Raw genomic sequence first — 22,059 nt, 5'->3', positions numbered from 1 at the left:
TGTGATATGCAGGTTGCGGTGCTCTATAGCTTAATAATTTGTCATGCCCTGAGTCCGCAATAATATGCAAAAGAAATGTTTTCATTTGGATTGACATAAGTGAACACACTGCAGAACATAACATATCCCGTGTCCACAGTAACGAAATAGTTTTTCCATGTTTGTGCGGTCACAAGACGAGCACACAGTACGTAACAGATACATAGCGGCTCATATAGGGCATTCCCATAGTAAAGATGGCGCTGATACACTCGCGCAAGCGCAGAAGAGCACTGCACCCTACATAAACGTGAGGGTGCACCAATATGGCCGCTCCAGATGACGTCGCTCTGACGAAACGCGTAGGGCGTGGCCTAGAACGTGCACCTTACACTGGTATACAAGCAGCAACGCCGGCGCGGCTAATTTTAAAGCGATCTTGTCTCTTTGGATATTGTGAGTAACCTGACTTCTTAATAAACAAAAAAACGTTCAAACAACAGTATTGCACTATGTTTGTACTTCTGTTTCCCTTCATGCATAATTGCTAAACGGACTACCTGTGGAAGGAAAAGTGTAAAGCATCTCCCCAGCATAGCAGAAGCAGAGCCCAAAGAAAGCTGCACAGTGGCTCATACTGTGGCTGCTCGATTAACCCATTGAGGGTTTTTTGTCTGGTGAGCACATATAGATCCCTTTTTCCTAACACAGAGTGGCGCACCGGAGAGGAATGCATTTAACCCTTCTGCACTAGTCACTTTACTCTATCTTCCTCATTTGATGAAAGTTCCATGCGTTTTTCCAGCAACCAGTTGATGCGACTTTGAAAATTTCCGTTGGACATTATAAGATTTTTTGTCACTATTATTATTATTTTTTCTGGGTACTTTCACAAAACGCTTTTTGATTATCACTTTGAACATATTGCATATGATTTTTCAGATATTGGTTTATGTATGTTTTTTTTACCGAGCACAGTAGTATTCTTAATTGTTTTTATGTGATTGATCCACTACTTTTCCAATACATATGTGCATTTTTGAGGTGTAAATCAACAGACATACATCCTCTTTTCTTTTTTCACGCATTTTAACATCACGTATATAGTGGTTTTAAAAGGTTTCCACCGCAATTTGTTTTAAATTCTCCAGAGCACTAGCAGAGATAATAGATCATCTCACACTCAGATAGATTTCTAACCTATTCCTATTCTTAGGGACAGGTCTCAAGCACAGGCAGCTTTAACCCCTTAAGTTCATTTTTTTAATTTATCTTTATTTCACTATATATATATTTTTTTCCCTTGCCTGTGTGGCGAACGGGTGGAATTTGTCCATAGCGCAATCTTATCTATTTTTTGTTAGTAACACTTTAATTTGTGATTGGTAATGCACTAGATGTGCGCGCCTTCCATTTTCTCTTTTTCGTAATAACGATTTCAATTCATAGGTAATACATTAGTGTCTGATCTGACAGTACTGACTTTGTTGGGAGACTGTTTCCATGAATGCCCCTGACATCATTTAGCCATGGGTGCACAGGTCTCTGGGATCCATCACTCCTATATAGACGTACACACATTTCATGACGTCACACAAACCTACTTTTTTCCAGCACCATTTTAGGACCGTCCCAGATTTATTTAACCCTTTGGTGGAGTTTAATCTGCACTAGGGAGTGGGATGCGTTTGAGAGAAAGGAGTGTCCTGGAACAATATGTTTGGATTTATTTCTACAAAAGCAGTGTTCCATTTTCAGAATATATGAAATGAGAGAAAGTATATCTTTTGTCTTAGTGAAGAAGGGTTATGAATAATAGAGAACTGAAGATGCAGAAGTTGGTGTCACATTGTCCAGGATAGGGAACCATTATTTTATGGGAAATGTCTCCCCCCCCCCCCCCCCCATTGAACTTTATTTTCTTAATTTTGTCACTTTTTGTTTTGCAGCAAAAAGCTTCCAGGTTTTCTGAGATCCAAAATTGTAATAAATTAACTTGGAGGCCCCAGAGAGGATTCTGGTGAGTATACTTCTGGCTATAAAGCTTTCTGTTTGACTTTCTATAAGATCTATATACTGCATATTAGGGCTGGGGAAAAAATCGATTTCAAATCTTTAATCGAGTTGAGAGGTCAAATCGATTAAAAATTTCAGCAAATCGATTTTTTTTTAGATTTCTTTTTATTTATTTTTTTCCACCAGGACTGCTGCTGACACCGTGCTGGTCCTGAGGTGCTGCAGGCAGGAGTCAGGCGAGGCCGCGGCTTTGGCCTAGTCAGCAAGGCTGGACGCCGCGGACTAGTCCGAAGCCACGGCATCACTTAAAAACTCCTGCCCGCAGCTCTTCAGGACCGGCACGGTATCCATCAAAAAAAAAAAACTCAGTTAGAATCGTGATTTTTTTTTTATTTTTTGTGAAAATTGCCTAGCTCTACTGCATATCCAGTAATATTGCAGCTAAAAATCCGTAGTCTGTATTGTTTAAAGGGGAACTTTAGTAAAAAATAAAAATAAAAAAGCAAATACTGTAGTTGCTGACACTTAATAAAAGGACACTTGCCTGCCCAGGGATCCAGCGCTGTCCTCACCTGGGCCAGTTCTTTTTCGGTCTTTGGGTCCTCGGTGCCACCATTTTGACTGTGGGAAGCTGGCGGAGACTCCTTGTAGCTTCACAGCCGGCTCTCCACTGTATGCTCTATTCACACTGCACTTTGTGAAAGGTCCCACAGCCATGGTGGCTGTGAGGAAGGGGGGCTGCACTTACACTTGGATCGCCTAGGCGAATGGGAGTGGGTAGCTGTCAAAACTAGGTACCCACTCCCAGGAAAAAAAAAAACATCCAATACATGCCGAGGAGGACAAACGGAGGAAATTCCTGTAGTAAGTGGAGTTTTGCTTTAGCTCTTTTGCTGCCAGAGCCGTTTTTGCACACATGCTTAAAAATTTTAGGCTTGAAGATTACATATACCCCCCCCCCCCCAAAACACCCTAGAGCAGTGATGGCGAACCTCGGCACCCCAGATGTTTTGGAACTACGTTTCCCATGATGCTCATGCACTCTACAGTGTATTTGAGCATCATGGGAAATGTAGTTCCAAAACATCTGGGGTGCCGAGGTTCGCCATCACTGCCCTAGAGAATAAAATAGTGGTAGGTTTAATTTTTATGTCCAATATTTCCACAAAAGTTAAAGTGGTTGTAAAGGTAGAAGTTTTTTTTATCTTAATGCATTCTATGCATTAAGTTAAAAAGCCTTCTGTGTGCAGCAGTCCCTCCCCCCCCCCCCCCCCAATAGTTACCTGAGCCCCATCTTTCTCTTAGGTTTTTCCGCTTTTCTTTGCCCCAATACACAAAATCTAATGTCCCCTATAAAGTACACACAATGGGGTTGATATAGCTTTGCCTTGGACCATACCTGTATCTCATTTATCTGTCAAATAACTGTTTTATGTTCAAAACTGTTTTGATTGCCTATATTGCTCTTTGCTACTATACTCCATGACTTGTTAGCTATCTGTTATCTATAATGCCCATGTATGTCATGGACCTTTAACAAAACATTTGACATCTTTGTATTGCTTGTACCACTTTTCTTGCTCCCAATAAAAATGTTTGTGGGGGAAAAAAAAAGAACACGATCCCCTTACATTGGTGGTCGTTGTAATTGGAGGATTAATTTGCCACTTTTAAGGAACCCATAGCCACCTCTGGAGGATCCCTGGTGGAGAATGTCTGTTCTAATGAAAATACAGATCAAGCACAGTAAGAAGGAAAAGGGGATAGAAAAAGCAGAAAATAAGGTAGAGAAAATAAAAAAAGCGAAAAAAAAAAAAATCCTAAAACCCCTCTGCAAAAAATGAAACGTCAGCATCTACACATACTGTAACTGCTGACTTTTAATATTAGGACACTTGCCTGTCCTGGAATCCAGTGATGTTGGCACCCCAGTCAATGTTTTCATAGACTCTTGGATGCTACCGCCACCATTGCTTTGCAGCTTCACAGCCAGTTCCCTACTGCGCATGCATGGAGCACGCTGCACTTTCCGAAATGGCCCAGCAGCGAGAGGAGGAGGAGGGGGGGGGCAAACTTTCTTGAAGTGGGGACGGGTACCTGTCAAAAACAGGTACCCGCCCCCCCCCCCCCCCCCCCCCCCCCCCCCCCCGAAAGGTGCCAAATGTGGCACCGGAGGGGGGGAGGAGGCAGATAAGTGGAACGTTCACTTTTGGGTGGACCTCTGCTTTAAAGATGAATTGCTCCGCTGCACTTGCAGCTACAGAGGTCAGTGAGCACTTATTTAAAGCTCATTTACTGCTTGCTGACAGTATGGAGATATATAAATGTCTAACACCTGGTCACCTTTCTTTGATGTACAGTACTACCCCCAAATTTAGCAGTTTTATCCCACAAGATTGTACTGATCTGTGCTGTGGCAACCATTGTTGGATTAGAGCAGAACAATGTACCCCGATATCTGTCAGCAGCTCATTACAATGTGCTTTGACACTGTGTACTCTATATGAACTCTAAATGATAGGGATACATTAAATACTAGAAAAAGGCAAAAATCCCCTTTTACTTTTGTAAAATGCTGATCTATTCTCCAAATTTTGCACAGCAAAACAGTGATTAGCAACAGCTGAATGTATTTACAGCTTTCATATATAGAGCATCATAATTACAGCTTGTGTGCGCATTGCTCAGTGGAAATAGCAAGGAAAGCTTTCTTTCCTGGCTGACTATTTAGGGTAATTTTTCTTTTTAAGATCAGCCTTTCACAGTGTTTTTAGGCTACAGGTATCTCCCAGTGCCAGCCAACAGAGAAGAGATAGACCCTCTGCTGGGTTTTTACTGTTATCTAGGACCAAATCTGGGAGATTTCTTTCACTTTGTTATCTCTGAGACACGGGAATGGGGCGCACCAGGTTCTTATACTGAAAGAACAACATGTTAAATCACTGCATTGTGAACCAGGGCTAAAGGCAAAACTTTTTTTTTTTTTTGGATAGAGTGGTGAGGGATTAAAACCCCTGTCATTGTCCTGTTTCCCTTAACCACTCCCGCCTAGCTTATAGCAGAATGACAGCTGGGGGGGGGGGTTTCATTGTTCTGAGTTGACATCCTATGATGTCCTTCAGAACAAGCCCCTCGTGAACGCCCCTGGACAGACCACATCTTCACTCATGGTAAAGAGCCTATCACGTAGGCTCTTTACGTGATCAGCTGTGTCCAATCGCAGCTGATCATAGTGTAAATGGGAAGTGCTGGTGTTCTATCGGATAGTGCCCGCTATCGAAAAGTGCCCGGGATGTACCACAGTGCCACACCATGCACACAGTGCCCACCACAGTGCCACACCATGCACACAGTGCCCATCACAGTAGCACACCATGCACACAGTGCCGATCATAGTGCCACACCATGCACACAAGGCCCATCACAGTGGCACACCATGCACACAGTGCCATGCAGAAACAACCACGTGATTGTACACTGTAGAAAATCTGCAGCATGTTGCATTGTAACAGGAGAGGAGGGCTGGGTAAGACAGGGCGGTTGGAATGAACAGTAGGCATGCCTGTGTAGGAGAGAAGGACGACATTTTCCAGAAGTGAGAGGCCCCCATGCAGAATTCAGGGACAATCTTACTTCCTTATTTCGGAACAGGAAGAAGCTGATTGTCTGGCTTTGGTTAGACTTTCTAAGCTTGCCAATCGGCTATACAGAAAATGAATAATGTCAAAGATAAAGATATTTTACGTATTAATAGAAAATGTTTCATTGTTGAATGGACTTCCAGTTTAAGGGCTCATATAGGGTTGTAATTGAGAGGCATTAAAAATGTGAGTATGATCTGCATTTTTAGTATGCCCTCCCCCCTCAAGCTGCAGCGTCAGCAGACTGGGGCGTTCACATGCGGCGGCCACAATGCTTCTCTTCACGCCTGTGGCAAAACTCTCTCATGTTGCATTCAAGAGAATAGGGAAACCTTGCAAAAAACTTGAAACTATGTGCAATGCATGTGGTTGCCATGCGTTGGTGCTGCAATTATGGGTTTAAAACAGGTTGTCAGGAGGTGTCACATCACCTCCTCACCATCCTTCATACACCTCTGAAAAGCAATCTGAACACTTTTCAGAGGAGCAGCAGTTTAAACGAACCTGAACCTAGCCTAAATCTTAACATATTTAAAAAAACAAAAACAAAATGAATATGTTCTACTTACTGCTCTGTGCAGTGGATTTGAACAGCCTGGATCCTCCTCTTCTAGGGTCCCTCTTCGGCTCTCCTGACCCCTCTCACCTGCCGAGTGTCCCCACAGCAAGCAGTTTGCTATAGGGGCAGCCGATCTGAAGCTCAGTGTGCCCATTCAGACATGGAGCCGTGGTTCAGCCCTGCCCCCTCTCTCTCCCAATTGGCTAACTGACTTTGATTGACAGCCGCGAGAGCCAATGACGCCGCTGCTGTGTTTCGGCCAATCGGGAGGGAGAGACCTGGACGGCTGAGGGACTTGTGGATACCGCTGGATACAGATGGAGCTCAGGTAAGTATTAGGAGGGCTGAGGGGGGCCACTACACACAGAAGGCTCTTTATCTTAATGCATAGAATAAAAAACCTTCTTACTTTACAATCACTTTAAGCCCAACTGCAACAATGTTGAGAGTTACAATTTCTGCAGAGTTTCCCTCACTTCTTGTCCCTGTCCCTGCGACAATTTCTGTCCCTGTGACAGGAAAGCAAGGACAGCAATAAAAACATTGCAAGGACATTTAATCCTTTCCCTCTCTAGTGAAAATGTGTTTTGGTCGGTTCTGACAGGAATAGAAAAATCAGCATTGACAGGTCCTGTAATTGCACGCTCCTATTTCAGCGTCTTCTCTGCAGTGTTAGGCAGCCCATACATAGGTAATTTCTTTATATTCAGCAGTGAGTTGAATGAATAGGACGGACTCAATTCCCCCATACACACTATTAGATTTTCAGCAGATTTTTGTCTTCAGATTTACCAAAACCATGTAGTGCAAGGGCCTGCCTAATTGCATACAAATTGAAACTCTTAAGGTTTGACCTCATATTATATGGTTTTGGTAAATCTGAAGATAAAAATCTGCAGAAAATCTAATAGTGTGTACGGGGTCTTAGCCCTTGTACACACGGTCGGACATTCCGGTGGACAATGTCCAATAGGACCGTGTTGTCGGATAATCTGACAGTGTGTGGGCTCCATCGGACAGTGTTCACAACTGCCTGCAAGAATCTACCGATTCTTACTGGCAGGATCCCCTAGCTGCTGGTATTCAGCCTTAAGCCTTGTACAGATTTTGAGAATATTGGATGAATGATCGTCTGTATTTTTATTTATCTATTTATTTATTTATTTTTATATGCTAGTCTCATATTGAAAATGAAGAGGTTACTAAACTTACGAAAATTCTCATGTGACAGAATACAAATTTGGAAGGGATGTAATGTGTTGTATTGTATTGCAATGTTTTTTTTTTTAGGGCTGTGGAAATCAAAGATTAATTCCCCGATTAATCATTTAATTTTTTTTGACCGATCAAAATTCTTTTGATCGGTACTCACCTCTCCGCCGGCTTCCAGGTCTTCAGGGAGTTCCACCGGAGATCCGGTGACGTCACGGACATCAACATCACCGGACTCCTCCCCCCTTCCCCAAGTGCCTCCGTCTGCTAACGAAGGGAAGGGGGAGGAGTCCGGTGACGTTGAAGTTCTGATTGAACGCGTACGGGGGAGGAGCCACGCATGACGTCACCCACTGCTGCCCTATGGAACTAACACGACTGTCGGCTTTACATGCTGTGTTTTTATCATCTTTATGTGAGTAGTTTGTGTTTGAACACAAAAATGAAATCTTATACTTAAGCGGTGAGCACTTAGATCTTTTCTTTCTACCCATGACCTGGCTTCCTTGCTGAGATCTAAGGAGATGTGAGAGAAATGTATGGTCCGTGTAAACCCTTTTGATACCCGCTTGCATGACCACCTGTTTGCACAGGGGTCCATGCCATAAGGTGAGAGTGATTAATTAGAACGGAGGTGGAGGGATTGTCACTCTACTGAATTTAAAACGTATTTGTGTGAACTGTGAAGTTAAGTCATGGATTGTGTCGGGTGATTGTATATAGTGTATACCACATTTACCACTAATGCAGAGTTGCAATGCAAGGAGATCAGCTAAAAGTAGTTGGATCTGTATGTGTGTTATAATTAATCAAAATTAGTTGATTAATCGATTAAAAAAAATTTGATTAATCGAACAGCCCTAGTTTTCTTTAGTTTCCGAGCATGCGTGGTCTTGGTCTTCCATTTTTTTTTTTTCAGATAAACACTGTACTGATTAAATGAAAATCGTTTGCTTTGCTGTCGTCTGAGATAGATTTTGTTATTTTTTTTTCTCATTGTCACTTCAGACATTGCTGGATGAACTGTTATGATCGGCTAACAATCAGATTATGGTACGATCGCTCCGAAAGCGATTTTTGTCATCTGATTTTCTGATCGTGTGTACTAGTGTATGATTGTAAAACTAGATGAGCTCATAACAGTACATTGGAATCAGTAGTTTCACAAAAGACATCAAATCAAATGAAAAGGATAACTGCAACAAATGTTTCACTTGATGTTGGAATTGTTGATCGGATCAGGAGGGGGGCAATGCTGCTACGTTGCCTAGGGCCCTATTTGACCTTAATCTGCCTCTGATCAGGAGATTGTCATGTGCATGAGCTCTTTTTCAGAAATTTTTTTGTAAATTGCATTTAATTAAAACAATTGTTGCAATAAGACAGCTTTATGTGAAGTGCGGTTATTTTCTAATCCTAACTGAGAAATGTTGACAATGTTTTCCTAAAATGGCAATTATTATTGAGGTATGATAATGCTATGTGCATACATGTGCTAGGGGTGCTTGTACCCGCATATGAGCATCTGGAAAATCACCTTTTGCACAGACGAGCAAACGCAATGCAGTAGCTTCTTTTTCCAGTAGAATATAAAGCCTTTCCTTCAACAGGGTCTCCTTGTCCCACCCTACGCATTACATCATCGTTGGATTTGTCCAGGGCAGGATGACATAATGCATAGGATGGGACAAGGAGTTTTAAAATGTGCGCTATCTTTACCACACTCCCGAAAAGCAATCCGTGGGCATTTGACAGGCAATGACAGGTAGGCTTCTCACTGTCTGTTTTAACTACTTCCCACCCGGCCACTGTATATAAATGGCCGGATGGGCACTCTCTCCTTCTGAGAGGACATTCAGGAACGTCCTTCAGAAGGAGGGGGATCGTGCACGCACGGGCCCTCACAGCGCCGCGATCCCGATGCTCTCGTGTCACCCGTACGCGGCGCATCTCCAAGCGGCAGGAGGGCTCTGTGATTGGCCCTCTGATCACATGCTGGCTGTGTATAATCACAGCCATCATGTGATATAAATACAGATCTGGTTGCTAGGCAATCAACTCTCCTCTCCTCACACAGAAGTTGTCGGTGAGGAGAACGGATCGCTGCAGCCGGCTGGTGATCAATGAGTATGAGCTGTTTTTTCCAGCTTTTTACTCGCTGATCACCAGTCTAGTGTCCCCACAATGTAAAAAACAAAGTAAACACACATGTCCCCACGAAGTAAAAACACATGTCCCCCACATATGTAACAATAAAATCATATGTCCCAATGATTATATGTCCGTGATCACACAAATTATTATACACGTAACTGATTTTTAATTTTTTTTTTTTACCAAAAACATGTAGCAGAATACATTTTGGCTTAAATTTATGACAAAATTAGATTTTATTGGATTTCTTTTAAAATAGAAAGAAGAAAATATTGTTTTTTGTTTGTTTTTGTTTTTTTTCTTTTTTTACATTTCTGCTGTTTTTCGCTTATATCGCAAAAAATAAAAAACGGAGCCGTGAATAAATACCACTAAAAGAAAGCTTTATTTGTGTGAACAAAATGATAAAAATGTGATTTGGGTACAGCGTTGCATGACCGCGCAATTGTCATTGAAAGTGCAAGAACGCTGAAAGCTAAAAAATTGGTCTGGAAAGGAAGGGGGCGAAAGTGCCCTGTATTGTAGTGGTTAAAGGATAAGTTTATCTTGAAAAAAAAAAATGAAATGCAAATTTCTTTGTAGGTAAAAAAAACCTCATTTATTTATTTTTAGGTGCCTGTAAAGCGTTGCACCCGTGATCAGCAGATTGTGGGTGTAATGTCAGGCTCCTGCAGACACTGTCTGTGTAGCTGTCTGCCTGTACCTCCAATATGGACAGGCAGTTACTAAATTACAGGCAGCTTAATGAACTACCTAGAGTGCTTCTGAGCCCCCCTGTAGTGCACTAAAACTGCAAGCCGACAGCCGCAAAAGCCGTAGTTCATTGATTCACAGGACTCCCGCATGGACACACTCACTTTGAATTGTGGCAGCGAGTGATGAATGTGTTACACCCCAAATACAGATGTAACATGTTCACAAAGGTGAACTTATGCTTTGGGCTCCGTTTCCACTAGGGCAACTTGCTTTGCGACTTTGGACACAAAAAGTCACAAGACAAGTCGCAGTCCATTGATTTCAATGGCGCCTGTTCAAATCTATGTGACTTAGTTGCAGCGACTTTGAAAAGGTTCTTGCACTGCTTTAATGCGACTTCGATCCAGAGACTGTAAAGTTGGATCAAAGCTGCACTCAGTCGTACTCTAAATCTTGCAACTCTGGGGTCACAATAGTGAAAACTTAACCTTAAAGTGGTTCTAAAGGCAGAAGTTTTTTTTTTTTTTTCTTTTAATCTTAATGCATTCTATGCATTAAAGGGGTTGTAAACCCTCGTATTTTTTTCACCTTAATGCATCCTATGCATTAGGGTAAAAAAAACTTCTGTCATTCACCAGCTACCCCATTTTACTTACCTGAGCCCTGGAATTTCCAACGGCGAGGACATGCTGTGTATCTCTCCGGGGTTCTCGGTACTTGATTGAATATATTGATAGCAGCACAGCCATTGGCTCCCCGCTGCTGTCAATAAAATCGAATGACGCAAGCCCAGCATTCGTGTCTATGGATGCAAATGCTGGACTCGGGAGCACGCCCGCAAGGTAAACACCTCAGGACAGCGCTTCTCCTAGGGGGTTACCTGATGTAGGGAGGATCCACGAGAGCTATCGGAGACCCCAGAAATCGAATATCGGGGCCACTTTGTGCAAAGCGAGCTGCACAGTGGAGGCAAGTATGATATGTTTGTTATTTTAGGGACAAAAAACAAAGCTTTATAATCGCTTTAAGATCAAAAACCTTCTGTGTGCCTCAGCCCCCCCTAATACTTACGTGAGCCTCATCTAGATCCAGTGATGTTGCACAAGAGCCTTGGCTGTCCGGCACTCTCCCATCTCATTGAATGAGACAGGAGCAGGTGCCATTGGCTCCCACTACGGTCAATCAAAGGCAGTGAGGAGTCGGGGCATGGCCGAGCCGCAGCTCCATCTCTTAACAGACACACAGAGCAGTGGCTCAGCTTGGGTGCCCCCAGAGAAAAGCTGCTTGCTCTGGGGGCACTCGGTGGAAGGGAGGGGCTAGGAGTGCCAAAGAGGGACCCGAAAAGTGGAGGATCAGGGCTGCTCTGTGTAACACCACTGCATAGAGCAGGTAAGTATAACAAGTTTGTTATTTTTACACAAAAAACAACAAGACTTGAACATGACTTTAAGCCTGTAAATGCTGCATTACATGTAGTTGCAGTGCGGTACCATTCACTTGAATGGGCCATATTTGGCAGTGGCACCGTCTGCTAGGTGGTATAATTTTGGTGGTGAAGCAAAGCTAAGACATGTGTACACACCCATCCAGCTACATTTTCTAAAAGGGAGGCATTAAAAAATTGCTCATCTACCGGTTTGTACTGCTCCCCCCCCCCCCCCCCCCCCCAATGGGTTATTTGAAGAGCAGCACAGTACCGACTGCTCGCTTTGAGGTTCCTTATGTCTAACTGAAACTCCAGACCCATTAAGGGAAGAATCGCTCTGATTCGATTTCTATAATCAACACACATCTCTCCTTTTTGAAAAGGTTTCTCTCTCTATCTGCCCTAGATTGGGAAATTACGGTTCTGTTGTGCAAGCACTACCTGACAATGAATCCTACCTGTGCCAACATTGGATTGTATATTATGTCACTGAATAAAAAAAAAAAAAAAAAAAAAAATATATATATATATATATATATATATATATATATATATATATATATATATATATATATATATATATATATATATATATATATATATATATATATATATATATATAATATAATATGAAAAATAATTATTGGAAAAAAAAAAAAAAGCTTCCCAATGGGTGATGATTTTTGTAATGCTAGTGCCGTATAAAATGTAAAGATGAGCAATAACCGCATGAATATTGTTTATTTTCCAAGGTTGTGACCCAGGAAGATGGCGCTGCCCGGGTGCCAGAGAAATGCTAGATGTCTGCTTTTAGCAGTCCGCCATTATGGGGCTTTCCGGAAGGGACTGCGTGAGTCCGTGGCATTAACTTGCTGTCACCTCAGGAGGAATGAAGCCATTTCAGCACAGCACTTATATAGACACGTCTTTACGATGCAAAACCCACCGAGGAAATGTTGGCTGCCGAGAGCAGGCTGTGCCCGCTACATTTCAGAGGACGGTGTAAAAGTCATTCATCCTGAGAACAATCAGCCACCAACCAGCCAAAAACAACAGGAGAGCGCAGTTCTACCCCGAGAGGATGTGGAGACTTTCTTAGAAGGTATACAAGCTCTAATCTGGCTCTGAAAGCCACGTCTTCTCCACAGGCACCCTTTGTTGTAAATGACTACAAGCGATGTTCAGAAAAAGATTTGGCCTCTATCATAGAAATATCTCATTTAAAATACTTTAAAGGAATTTTCTAACTCATTTGGTTCTAAGACGAGTAATTAGGCCACATTCCCACCTGCAAATGGGCCCAACAGAATTTATTCTCCAATTACACTTCAAGTGTCAGAGAATCCCTACCAAGTCGAATTCATTGGGGTCAATGGGGAAAATGCATCTTACATTGGTGGTCAGGAAGAAGAATGCAACCCTTCCATGGATGTCATGCTGCTAGCATTGCCTAGCAGCAATGGCCCTGGAACTATACAGGCTCATTCAAATAGTAGGTCAATCAGCTACAGCTCAAGGACCCCCCAGCAGCCTTAGGAGGGACCCTAGAAACTGGTTGAGAATAACTGGTATAGACTGTCTATGCGATCCTAGTTCTATGCAGTTATTCACACTCCTAGTTTGCTATTTCGTCAGTTAAGCAACACACACATGATATCATCCCTTTGATCAGTTTGTGTTTTCCTCCTGTCAGCATGTTCCCTGTGAACACGTGCATGCAGCAGAGTCTGATAGGATTATATTTCTCTCTCCCTCTCCCGATCACTTATTGGGAACTTGGTTTTTACATCTACCTGGAGTTCAGCTGCTTTGTAAGCTAATGCCGGAAGGCGACCATCTGAATGCCTCTGTTTATTTTGTCATTATTTTAAGGGCTGGATGATGATCCACTTGGGTCTCCACTAGATGCAATCCCAGAAGATGAAGGTGCCCAAATTGTACCAATCCCTCCTTCCTCCCATACACTTGGAGATTATGTGGATCATTCTGAAACTTTACAGAAGCTGGTAATGCTTGGTGAGTGGTCTCCTTTTACATATATAACATACTAAACTTGGCAAATACCATCCACAACTTAGAAAACAATCATGGCTGCTCAAAGTATAGAACGTATCGTCTTTCCACATAGTGATACATGACACTATCATCTTGCATTTTCTGCATTATACATCATATAGGAGCAACCCAACGCATTTCAAACAGGTGTCTTCAGGGAGGACTTGTGGTGTTTTATCTGAAATATAGTATATGTACATCAAAACCACCTTTCAACATACACATCACATATAAATCCCAAACACAGTATAGTAGCTTGTTGAAAGCAGTCATTTTAGTTCCTAACATGTCTGGGATTATGTCGCTTGTATGGTGAACGTGCTGTGGAAAGGGTTTTCACCTCATATTTGCTTACCTTAAAGTAGTTATAAAGGTAGAAAGGTGTTTTTTTTTTTTCCTTACTGCATTCTATGCAGTAAGGTAAAAAAAAAAAAGCATAACCTTTGGTTGGCTATGATGATTTTGATTAGCTTATTTGGTCTTATCTGTTCGATTTTTTTTTTTAAAGTCCCACTGTTGGTGTTATTTGCAACTCTTGCAATCTTTTCCAGGCAGTCGGTCTTTTGTTTTTCTGCTTGTACCTAATAGAGGTAACTATTTTTCAATTAACTTGGCTGTTTTGTCTCTTGGTCCCTATTTTATAAATGAATCGACTTTGATATTCTAACACTTGATATTGTATTAGTGAGATGTATGTTGAAAGCTGGTTTTGATGTACATACACAATATTTCAGATAAAATTTCACAAGCATCCCTGAAGAAGACTGCTTGAAATGCGTTGGGTTGCTCCTATATGAAATATAATACAGCGAATGCAGAATATCATTGTTATGTATCACTATGTGGAAAGAACCAGCAGTATTATATTGTATCATCATCTGGACTATATATTCTAGCACTATATGTTCTATACTTTGAGCAGCCATGATTGTTTTTTTTTTGTTTTTGTTTTTTCACATTTTTTATTTAGATTGCAGCAGATAAGAAAAATATTGTCTCCATACATGAGTGTAACGTACAGTGCCTTGAAAAAGTATTCATACTCCTTTTAAATTTTCCACATTTTCTCATGTTATAACCAAAAACATAAATACATTTTATGTGATAGACCAACACAAAGTGGCACATAATTGTGAAGTGAAAGGAAAATGATAAATGGTTTTCCAAATTTATTTACGAATAAACATGTGAAAAGTGTAGCGTGCATTTGTATTTTCGCTGCAATTACAGCTGCAAGTCTCGACCAGCTTAGTACATCTAGTGAGTGACATATTTGCCCATTCTTCTTTGCAAAATTGCACAAGCTCTGTCAGATTGGCCACAGATTCTCAATTGGATTTAGGTCTGGACTTTGACTGGGCCATTGTAACACATGAACATGCTTTTAACTAAACCATTCTATTGTAGCTCTGGCTGTTTAGGGTTGTTGTCCTGCTGAAAGATGAACCTCCGCCCCAGTCTCAAGTCTTTTGCAGACTCTAAAAGGTTTTCTTCTAAGATTGTCCTGTATTTGGCTCCATCCATCTTCCCATCAACTCTGACCAGCTTTCCCCTCCCTGCTGAAGAAAAGCATCCCCACAACATAATGCTGCCACCACCATGTTTTACAGTGGGGATGGTGTGTTCAGGGTGATGTGCTGTGTTAGTTTTCTGCCGCATACAGCGTTTCGCTTTTAGGCCAAAAAGTTCAATTTTGGTCTCATCTGACCAGAGCACCTTCTTCCATATGTTTGCTGTGTCCCCCACATGGCTTCTCGCAACCTGCAAATGGGACTTTTTATGGCTTTCTTTCAACAATGTCTTTCTTTTTGTCACTCTTCCATAAAGGCCAGATTTGTGGAGTGCACGACTAATAGTTGTCCTGTGGACAGATTCTCCCATCTAAGTTGTGGAGCTCTGCAGCTCCTCCAGAGTTACCATGGACCTCTTGACTGCTTCTCTGATTAATGCTGTCCTTGCCTGGCCTGTCAGTTTTGGTAGACGGCCATGTCTTGGTAGGTTTGCATGTGTCCCCTACTCCTACTCCTTTACATTTTTTGGATGATGGATTGAACAGTGCTCTGTGAGATGTTCAAAGCTTGGGGATATTTTTTTTATACCCTAACCCTGCTTTAAACGTCTCCACGACTTTATCTCTGACCTGTCTGGTATGTTCCTTGGCCTTCATGATGATGTTTGTTCACTAAGGTTCTCTAAACAAACTTCCAGGGCTTCACAGAACAGCTGTATTTATACTGAGATTAAATTACACACAGGTGTACTAATTAGGTGACTTCTGAAGGCAATTGGTTCCACTAGATTTTAGTTAAGGGTATCAAAGTAAAGGGGGGCTGAATACAAATGCACACACTTTTCACATTTATTTATATAAAAAAAAAAAAAATTGAAACCCATTAACCCATTTATAATTTTCCTTCCACTCCACAAATATGTGCCACTTTGTGTTGGTCTATCACATAAAATCCCAATAAAATACACTTACTGTACGTTTTTGGTTGTAACATGAAAAAATGTCAAGGCACTGTATATTCCAGTTCACTGCAAGGTACATTTACAAAAAGTATAACCATGATTGTTTTTTAAGATTTGTAAATTAGAGATTATGGAGGATTTTAGACATTTTATTAGAATGCGGACATTTTATTTATTTCATGTGCCTGTGTAGTCCCTAGCACCCTTTTAGTTGTGTTTGTTGTATCTGGTTTTGGGATGTTGGCAGACAGTAGCATACATTGGCCTTGTGGATGATAAATATTTTACAAATCACAACTGTGTGAATGCTGGCAATATTATCTTTGGCGCTTCCCTGATTAAACATGTTCAATTTCTGCCAGTCTTGGTGTTGATTGTAATCTGATATAATTTGGCTATGTGGAGGACGAGTCTCTAATACTAGTCATACATGTATCAATCCGAAGGATGAAAAAGTTCATTCAACGTTCTGATGTTTTTAAAAGCAGCTTTGATCGCTTAAAGTGGTAAAGTGATTGTAACGTCTTGTTTTTCTTTTCTACTAAAATGACAAACATGTTCTACTTACCTGCCCTGTGCAGTGGTTTTGCACAGAGCAGCTCAGATCTTCATTGGGTCCCTGGTTGGTGCTCCTGGCCCCTCCCTCCTGTTGAGTGGCCCCACAGCAAGCAGCTTGCTATGGTGGCACCCCAGCCAAGCCGTAGCTCTGTGTATCCATTCAGACACGGAGCTGCGGTTTGGTCCCGTCCCCTCTCTCTGCTCTTTGGCTAATTGAGTTTGATGGGAGCCAATGGCGCCGCTGCTGTGTCTCAGCCAATCAGGAGGGAGAGTGCCAGATGGCCGAGGCACTAGTAGACATCGCTGGAGAGAGAGGGAGCTCAGGTAAGTATTAGGGGGCTGAGGGGGGCTGCTGCACAGAGGTTTTTTTATCTTAATGCACAGAAAGCATTAAAGGAGTTGTAAAGGTTTGTGTTTTTTCACCTTAATGCATCCTATTAAAAAAACACCTGTCAGTGACCGGCTCCCCAGCCCCCCCTGTTTTACTTACCTGAACCCTCGAACTTGTCCCAGGGGGACGCGCCTTCTCTCTGCTAGGGGGTTCTCAGCTGTTGATTGGATAGATTGATAACAGTGCAGCCATTGACTCCCACTGCTGCCAATCCGATCCAATGACGTGGCCACCGGGGGCGGGGCTGAGTCCTGCATTTGGCGTCTGTGGACGTCGAATGCTGGAGTTGGGAGCGCACCCGCAAGGTAACCCCCCCCCCAGGAGAGCGCTTCTCCAAGGGAGTTATCTGATGTGGGGATGAGCCGAGACAGCCGCCGAGGGACCCCAGAAGAGCAGGTTTGGGGCCCCTATGTGCAAAACGAGCTGCACAGTGGAGGTAAGTATAACATGTTTGTTATTTAAAAAATAAAATAAAAAAATTACCTTTAGTGTCACTTTAAGATAAAAAACCTTCTGCCTTTACAACCACTTTAAGGACAATTTTGCAGAATCAAAAATAAAAGCTGATGATGAATTTTAATTGTTCAGCTTCAAACTTTGCAGCTTTGACAAAACAAAAGCTGGATAACGCCTTTTTCTATAGGAGTAGGTAATTTACATACCTCCCCTGCTAGCGGCCAAAAAAGGGTTAAAACTGCCCGCAAAGCGCCGCTTGCCGGCGGTATAGCCACGCTGTCCCATTGATTTCAATGGGTAGGAGCGGTGAATACACTGCTCCTTTCACCGCTCCAAAGATGCGGCTAGCAGGACTTTTTTTTACTGTCCTGCTAGCGCACCGCTCCAGTGTGAAAGCCCTCCGGCTTTCAGACTGGAGTGAAAGGGGTCGGTTTTTTCAGGCGCTATTTTTAGCGCTGTAGCGACTGAAAACCGCCCTAGGGTGAAAGGGGCCTAAATGTTACTGCTCATCCTCACTATCACAGGAGTGAGTGATAAGCGAGAGAGAGAGAGCGCATAGAAAATATTTTTTTTTGTTAAAGGTGAACTGACCCTTTTAGTGTAGTGTATATCAAGATGGCTCTCATTCACTTACATGGGATTTCTAATATCAAGCGACTTGGAGCGACTTGAGGTCTGACAAGTCGCTGTAGTGTGAACCAAGCCTAAATGTCAATCTGTCATTTGCCCTTGATGTAAACCTGCTGGTGGAGAAATAAAGCTAGTCATACACATTTAATTTCTCTCACTCATGTCTGCAGGCTTAACAAGAGAAATCAATAGATTTATTGTGGCTGGAGGAAGCTCTGCTGCCGGCTATTGTACCTCTGTCTGTCTAAATATCAGAACTGTGACTCCATCTGTCAGGACACAGTCACTGTTCAGCTGACATTTTTCACCCAGCTCCTTCCATTTATTTTTTATTTTTTCTGTAGTGAATGTTTGGTGGTGCCGACAGGGTCAACCTCGCCTAGAATTCCTGCTGAATCGGCTTAACAAAGGGAAATATTTTGTGTAACTATGGGTACATTTTCCTAGCAACAAATTAACAATGCCATGTGTCAGCTCTACGAGATTGATTTACTAAAATCGGAGTGTGCAAAATCTGGTACAGCTCTGCATGGTAGCCAATCGGCTTTGAACTTCAGCTTGTTCAATTAAGCTTTGACAAAGAAACCTGAAAGTTAATTAGTTTCTATGCAGAGCTGCACCAGATTTTGCACTCTTTAGTTTTAGTAAATCAACTCCTATGTGGTGTTGAGCCATTTACACCAAATCACTTACGTTCGGTTCACACTGCTGCAATATGAGAACCTGTACGGGTTCCTGCATCACATAGAAATTGCAGCCAGTTCACACTCCCCTATGCAAACTGCTGCGGGTTTCAATACAAAGTTAATGACACTGTGAAGGAATGTAATGTACATACTGATAATCAGAAAATGTCTATTTGCTTATGTGTATACATGTTTCTATGCAGCTCCTTACTTATTATGTAGTATACAGATTGGCTCTCTGTTTGGAACTAAAGATGTCGTTTACTCCCTGCATCCCATGCGTTAGAAGAATGCAGGCGTGACGACATAACCAGATTCAACCAAACTTCAAGCATCAAGTTTCTCCATTTCTCTTGTATTTCAACCAATGAGATGTACCAATTAGACTGACATAGCAATGACGTATCTTTCTGTATAAAATATTGACACTGCCCAGAAACAAATCCAGAAGTTAGAAGTAACGGAGCTGAACGTGTCTCAGAGAGTGTTTACTTCTAATGTGCATGCACATTTATACTTTTTAATTAGAAACAGCAGCAGATAACCTTGAACTAGATTGTAGTTCTTATCCATTTCAGCACCCCCAGATCGGTTCGCATATCGCAGTGTGAATTGTGGATTTGGGCAGGAATCGGATCGCATGGGTGTTCATTCGATTTTGGGGCGGACTAAAAAAAAGGATCCTGCGCGACTTTGGTTGGAATGCGATGCTAATTGAGCCATACAATCTGTATGGATGAATTTGCATCACACAGACGTCGCATGTGATTTGCACAGCAGTGTGAATCACATGCAATGTTACACTGAGCACTAGTGTGAACCAGCCTTCGTTCACACCCTTCCAGCCCGTGTCTTTGAATAACCGGAAGGTGAAGCCTCCATTAGTCTAAAGGTAATCTCCCACCCCCATTGCGTTTTAGCTGGTTAGTGGGCATGAAGGGGGAGGGGGGGGGTGGGCTGTCATTTACCACTGTGTATACGCCTGCATGTGTGACTCTATAGTCATATGGGCTACTCCGATGTGTTAGGTATTAAATTCTCAGCATAGAAACTTACAGAAAACTGAGCATGTGCAGAGTTGCCACCACAGCTGCAAAATCCCTAGCTGAATTGGGGACTTGGACAGAAGGTTGAGATAGAGAGCAGCAGGATCAACCAGGTTTTTTGCAGAATACAGAAAACTAATCTTATAGTGACGGAGTGAGTATGAACAGCATGTAAATACACAATTTATTATTATTTTTTTTTTATGATACCTTTTTTTCCTTCTCATAATATAAAACCTGACCGTCTCACCCTCGTCAGATCTGTACTTGTCCTGTGTGCACTAAATGTACGTTATTTGGTATTCCTGTCCAAAACTGGAGCCAAAACACTCCAGTTCCTTTACTGTAATCTATAACCGATCTGGGTTTTATACAGCCGGCCTGGATGAAGTGAGAACACGATGTTCTTCAATAATTTGTTGAATGGCAAAGCAGAGAGACTTTTGTGTCTCTATTTAGGTCAGAGTAACAGAGATTCTATGGTGTGTGTGCAGTGAAATTTGTAGAATTGAAGAGCATAATCTGCTTCTAGGACATGACAGTCTGCTATCCCTGCCAGGATAATAGGCACTGGAACTTGCAATTGTAATGTAACCTAGAAAAGGACAAAGCTGAGCCAGACAGCTGCTATTACAGACTTCATCAATGTACAGCCAGCTTTCTACCCACAATAAATGCTTCTTGTTCAGAATTTTCACCACAAATCTCATTCTAGCAGCTGGACAACATCACGGCAGGAAAGTTTTTTTTTTAAAGTGGTTCTGAAGGCTTAAGGTTTTTTCTTTTTAGCTTTTAAAGCCCAAATCTGGGCAAAATGTTTCCCCATGCAGTGGGGCTGTGCTTGCACTGCAAGGGTTAACTGCTCATTTTTGTCTTGGGGATTGGAGAACGCAGATATACTTACTTGATCCTCCTCGCACAAGACTGGTCCCTGTGGCTCCTGCCCCCGGCAGTCGAGTGCAGTGGACTATTCGTGGCGACATCTCGCCCTTAGATCTGCTCCGGGTTTGAGGATGCCATGAACAGTCCATTGCTGGATCGTGGGCGAGCACCATTTGCTAGTGGAGTGGAGGATCGTATGAATATAAGCTCCTCTCCCCTGGACAAAACAAGCTGCTGATGTGGGCAGTGCGAGTGCAGCCTGACTGCAGACTTGGGCTTTAATGCATTCTATCCATTAAGGAAAAAATACCAGTATCTGCCATTGCCCCCCCAAAGACTTACCTTACTCCCCTTTCGATCCAGTGCTTTGCCCGAGAGCAGCATCACTGTCCTCTCTCTCTCCTTTATAGGACATGGATGCAGGAGTGGAAACCACTGGCTTTTGTTGGTGTCAATGTAATATTGTGAGGCGGGGGTAGGCCTGAGCTGTGTGTGTGTGTGTGTGTGTGTGTCTATGAACAAACAAAGCCCAGCTCAGAAATAAGCTCACACGTTGGCCCCATAGCAAGTGCTTGCTAGGGGGGAACAGACACAGCAGCGGAGGAGCCAGGAGTGGCAGCGGGGGAACCCCAGAAAAGGAGGTTAAGGGCTACTCTGTGCACAGAGCAGGTGAGTATAACATGTTTTATTATTTTAATAAAAAATTTGCCTCAAAGCGGAGCTCCACCCAAAAGGGGATGTTCCGCTTGTTTTCTTCCTCCCCACCCCCTCCACTGCCATATTTTGGCACCTTTCTGGGAGGAGCGGGTACCTGTTTTTGACACTTTCGGGAGATCTCACAGTGGCAATGTCCCCCCCCGAAGTTCAGCCCCCTCCTCCTTCCACCGATGCAGGGCCATTCAGTAAGCGCAGAGTGCTTTGTTCATGCGCAGTAGGGAGCCACGAGGCTTCACTGCCGGTTTCCCTTTATAAGAAATGGTGGCAGCAGCACCTGAGAGCCGATCGAAAAATCGGCTGTGGTGGTGACATCGCAGGATCCCTGTTGAATAGCTCAAACCATCATCGTTCATTGTTACACTACAGAATCCCACCCTATTGTCTGTAATATGGTGATCCTAAAGCTCATCTGCTGGAGATGCAGGAAACTCCTCCTCTCTGTCACACACGCACACCGATTAAAAAAATGCTGCTGTTAAGAAG

At 42.6% G+C, this 22,059-nt stretch overlaps 2 protein-coding genes across 2 annotated transcripts in view; one reads left to right on the top strand and one right to left on the bottom strand.

The window, feature by feature from the left end:
• Window positions 1-22,059, top strand: part of MTERF3 (mitochondrial transcription termination factor 3) — an 87,403-nt gene that overhangs the window by 15,785 nt on the left and 49,559 nt on the right. The window contains exons 2-4 of the mRNA XM_077493071.1: window positions 1,929-1,999; window positions 12,436-12,785; window positions 13,556-13,699. Of these exons, the coding sequence (XP_077349197.1) occupies window positions 12,452-12,785; window positions 13,556-13,699 (478 nt within the window). The 5' untranslated portion in view covers window positions 1,929-1,999; window positions 12,436-12,451. The remainder of the gene's footprint in view (window positions 1-1,928; window positions 2,000-12,435; window positions 12,786-13,555; window positions 13,700-22,059) is intronic.
• PTDSS1 (phosphatidylserine synthase 1) overlaps window positions 1-22,059 on the bottom strand; it is a 131,321-nt gene that overhangs the window by 83,217 nt on the left and 26,045 nt on the right. The gene's annotated exons all lie outside the window — the stretch shown is intronic.

The sequence above is a fragment of the Lithobates pipiens genome, unplaced genomic scaffold (genome assembly GCF_037356315.1).
Source record: "Lithobates pipiens isolate NorthernLeopardFrog02 unplaced genomic scaffold, aLitPip1_a1.2 Scaffold_19, whole genome shotgun sequence".
Taxonomy (NCBI): Eukaryota; Metazoa; Chordata; class Amphibia; order Anura; family Ranidae; genus Lithobates; species Lithobates pipiens.
The sequence above is the reverse complement of the archived record's forward strand: the minus strand, read 5'-3'. Positions and strand labels throughout refer to the sequence as shown.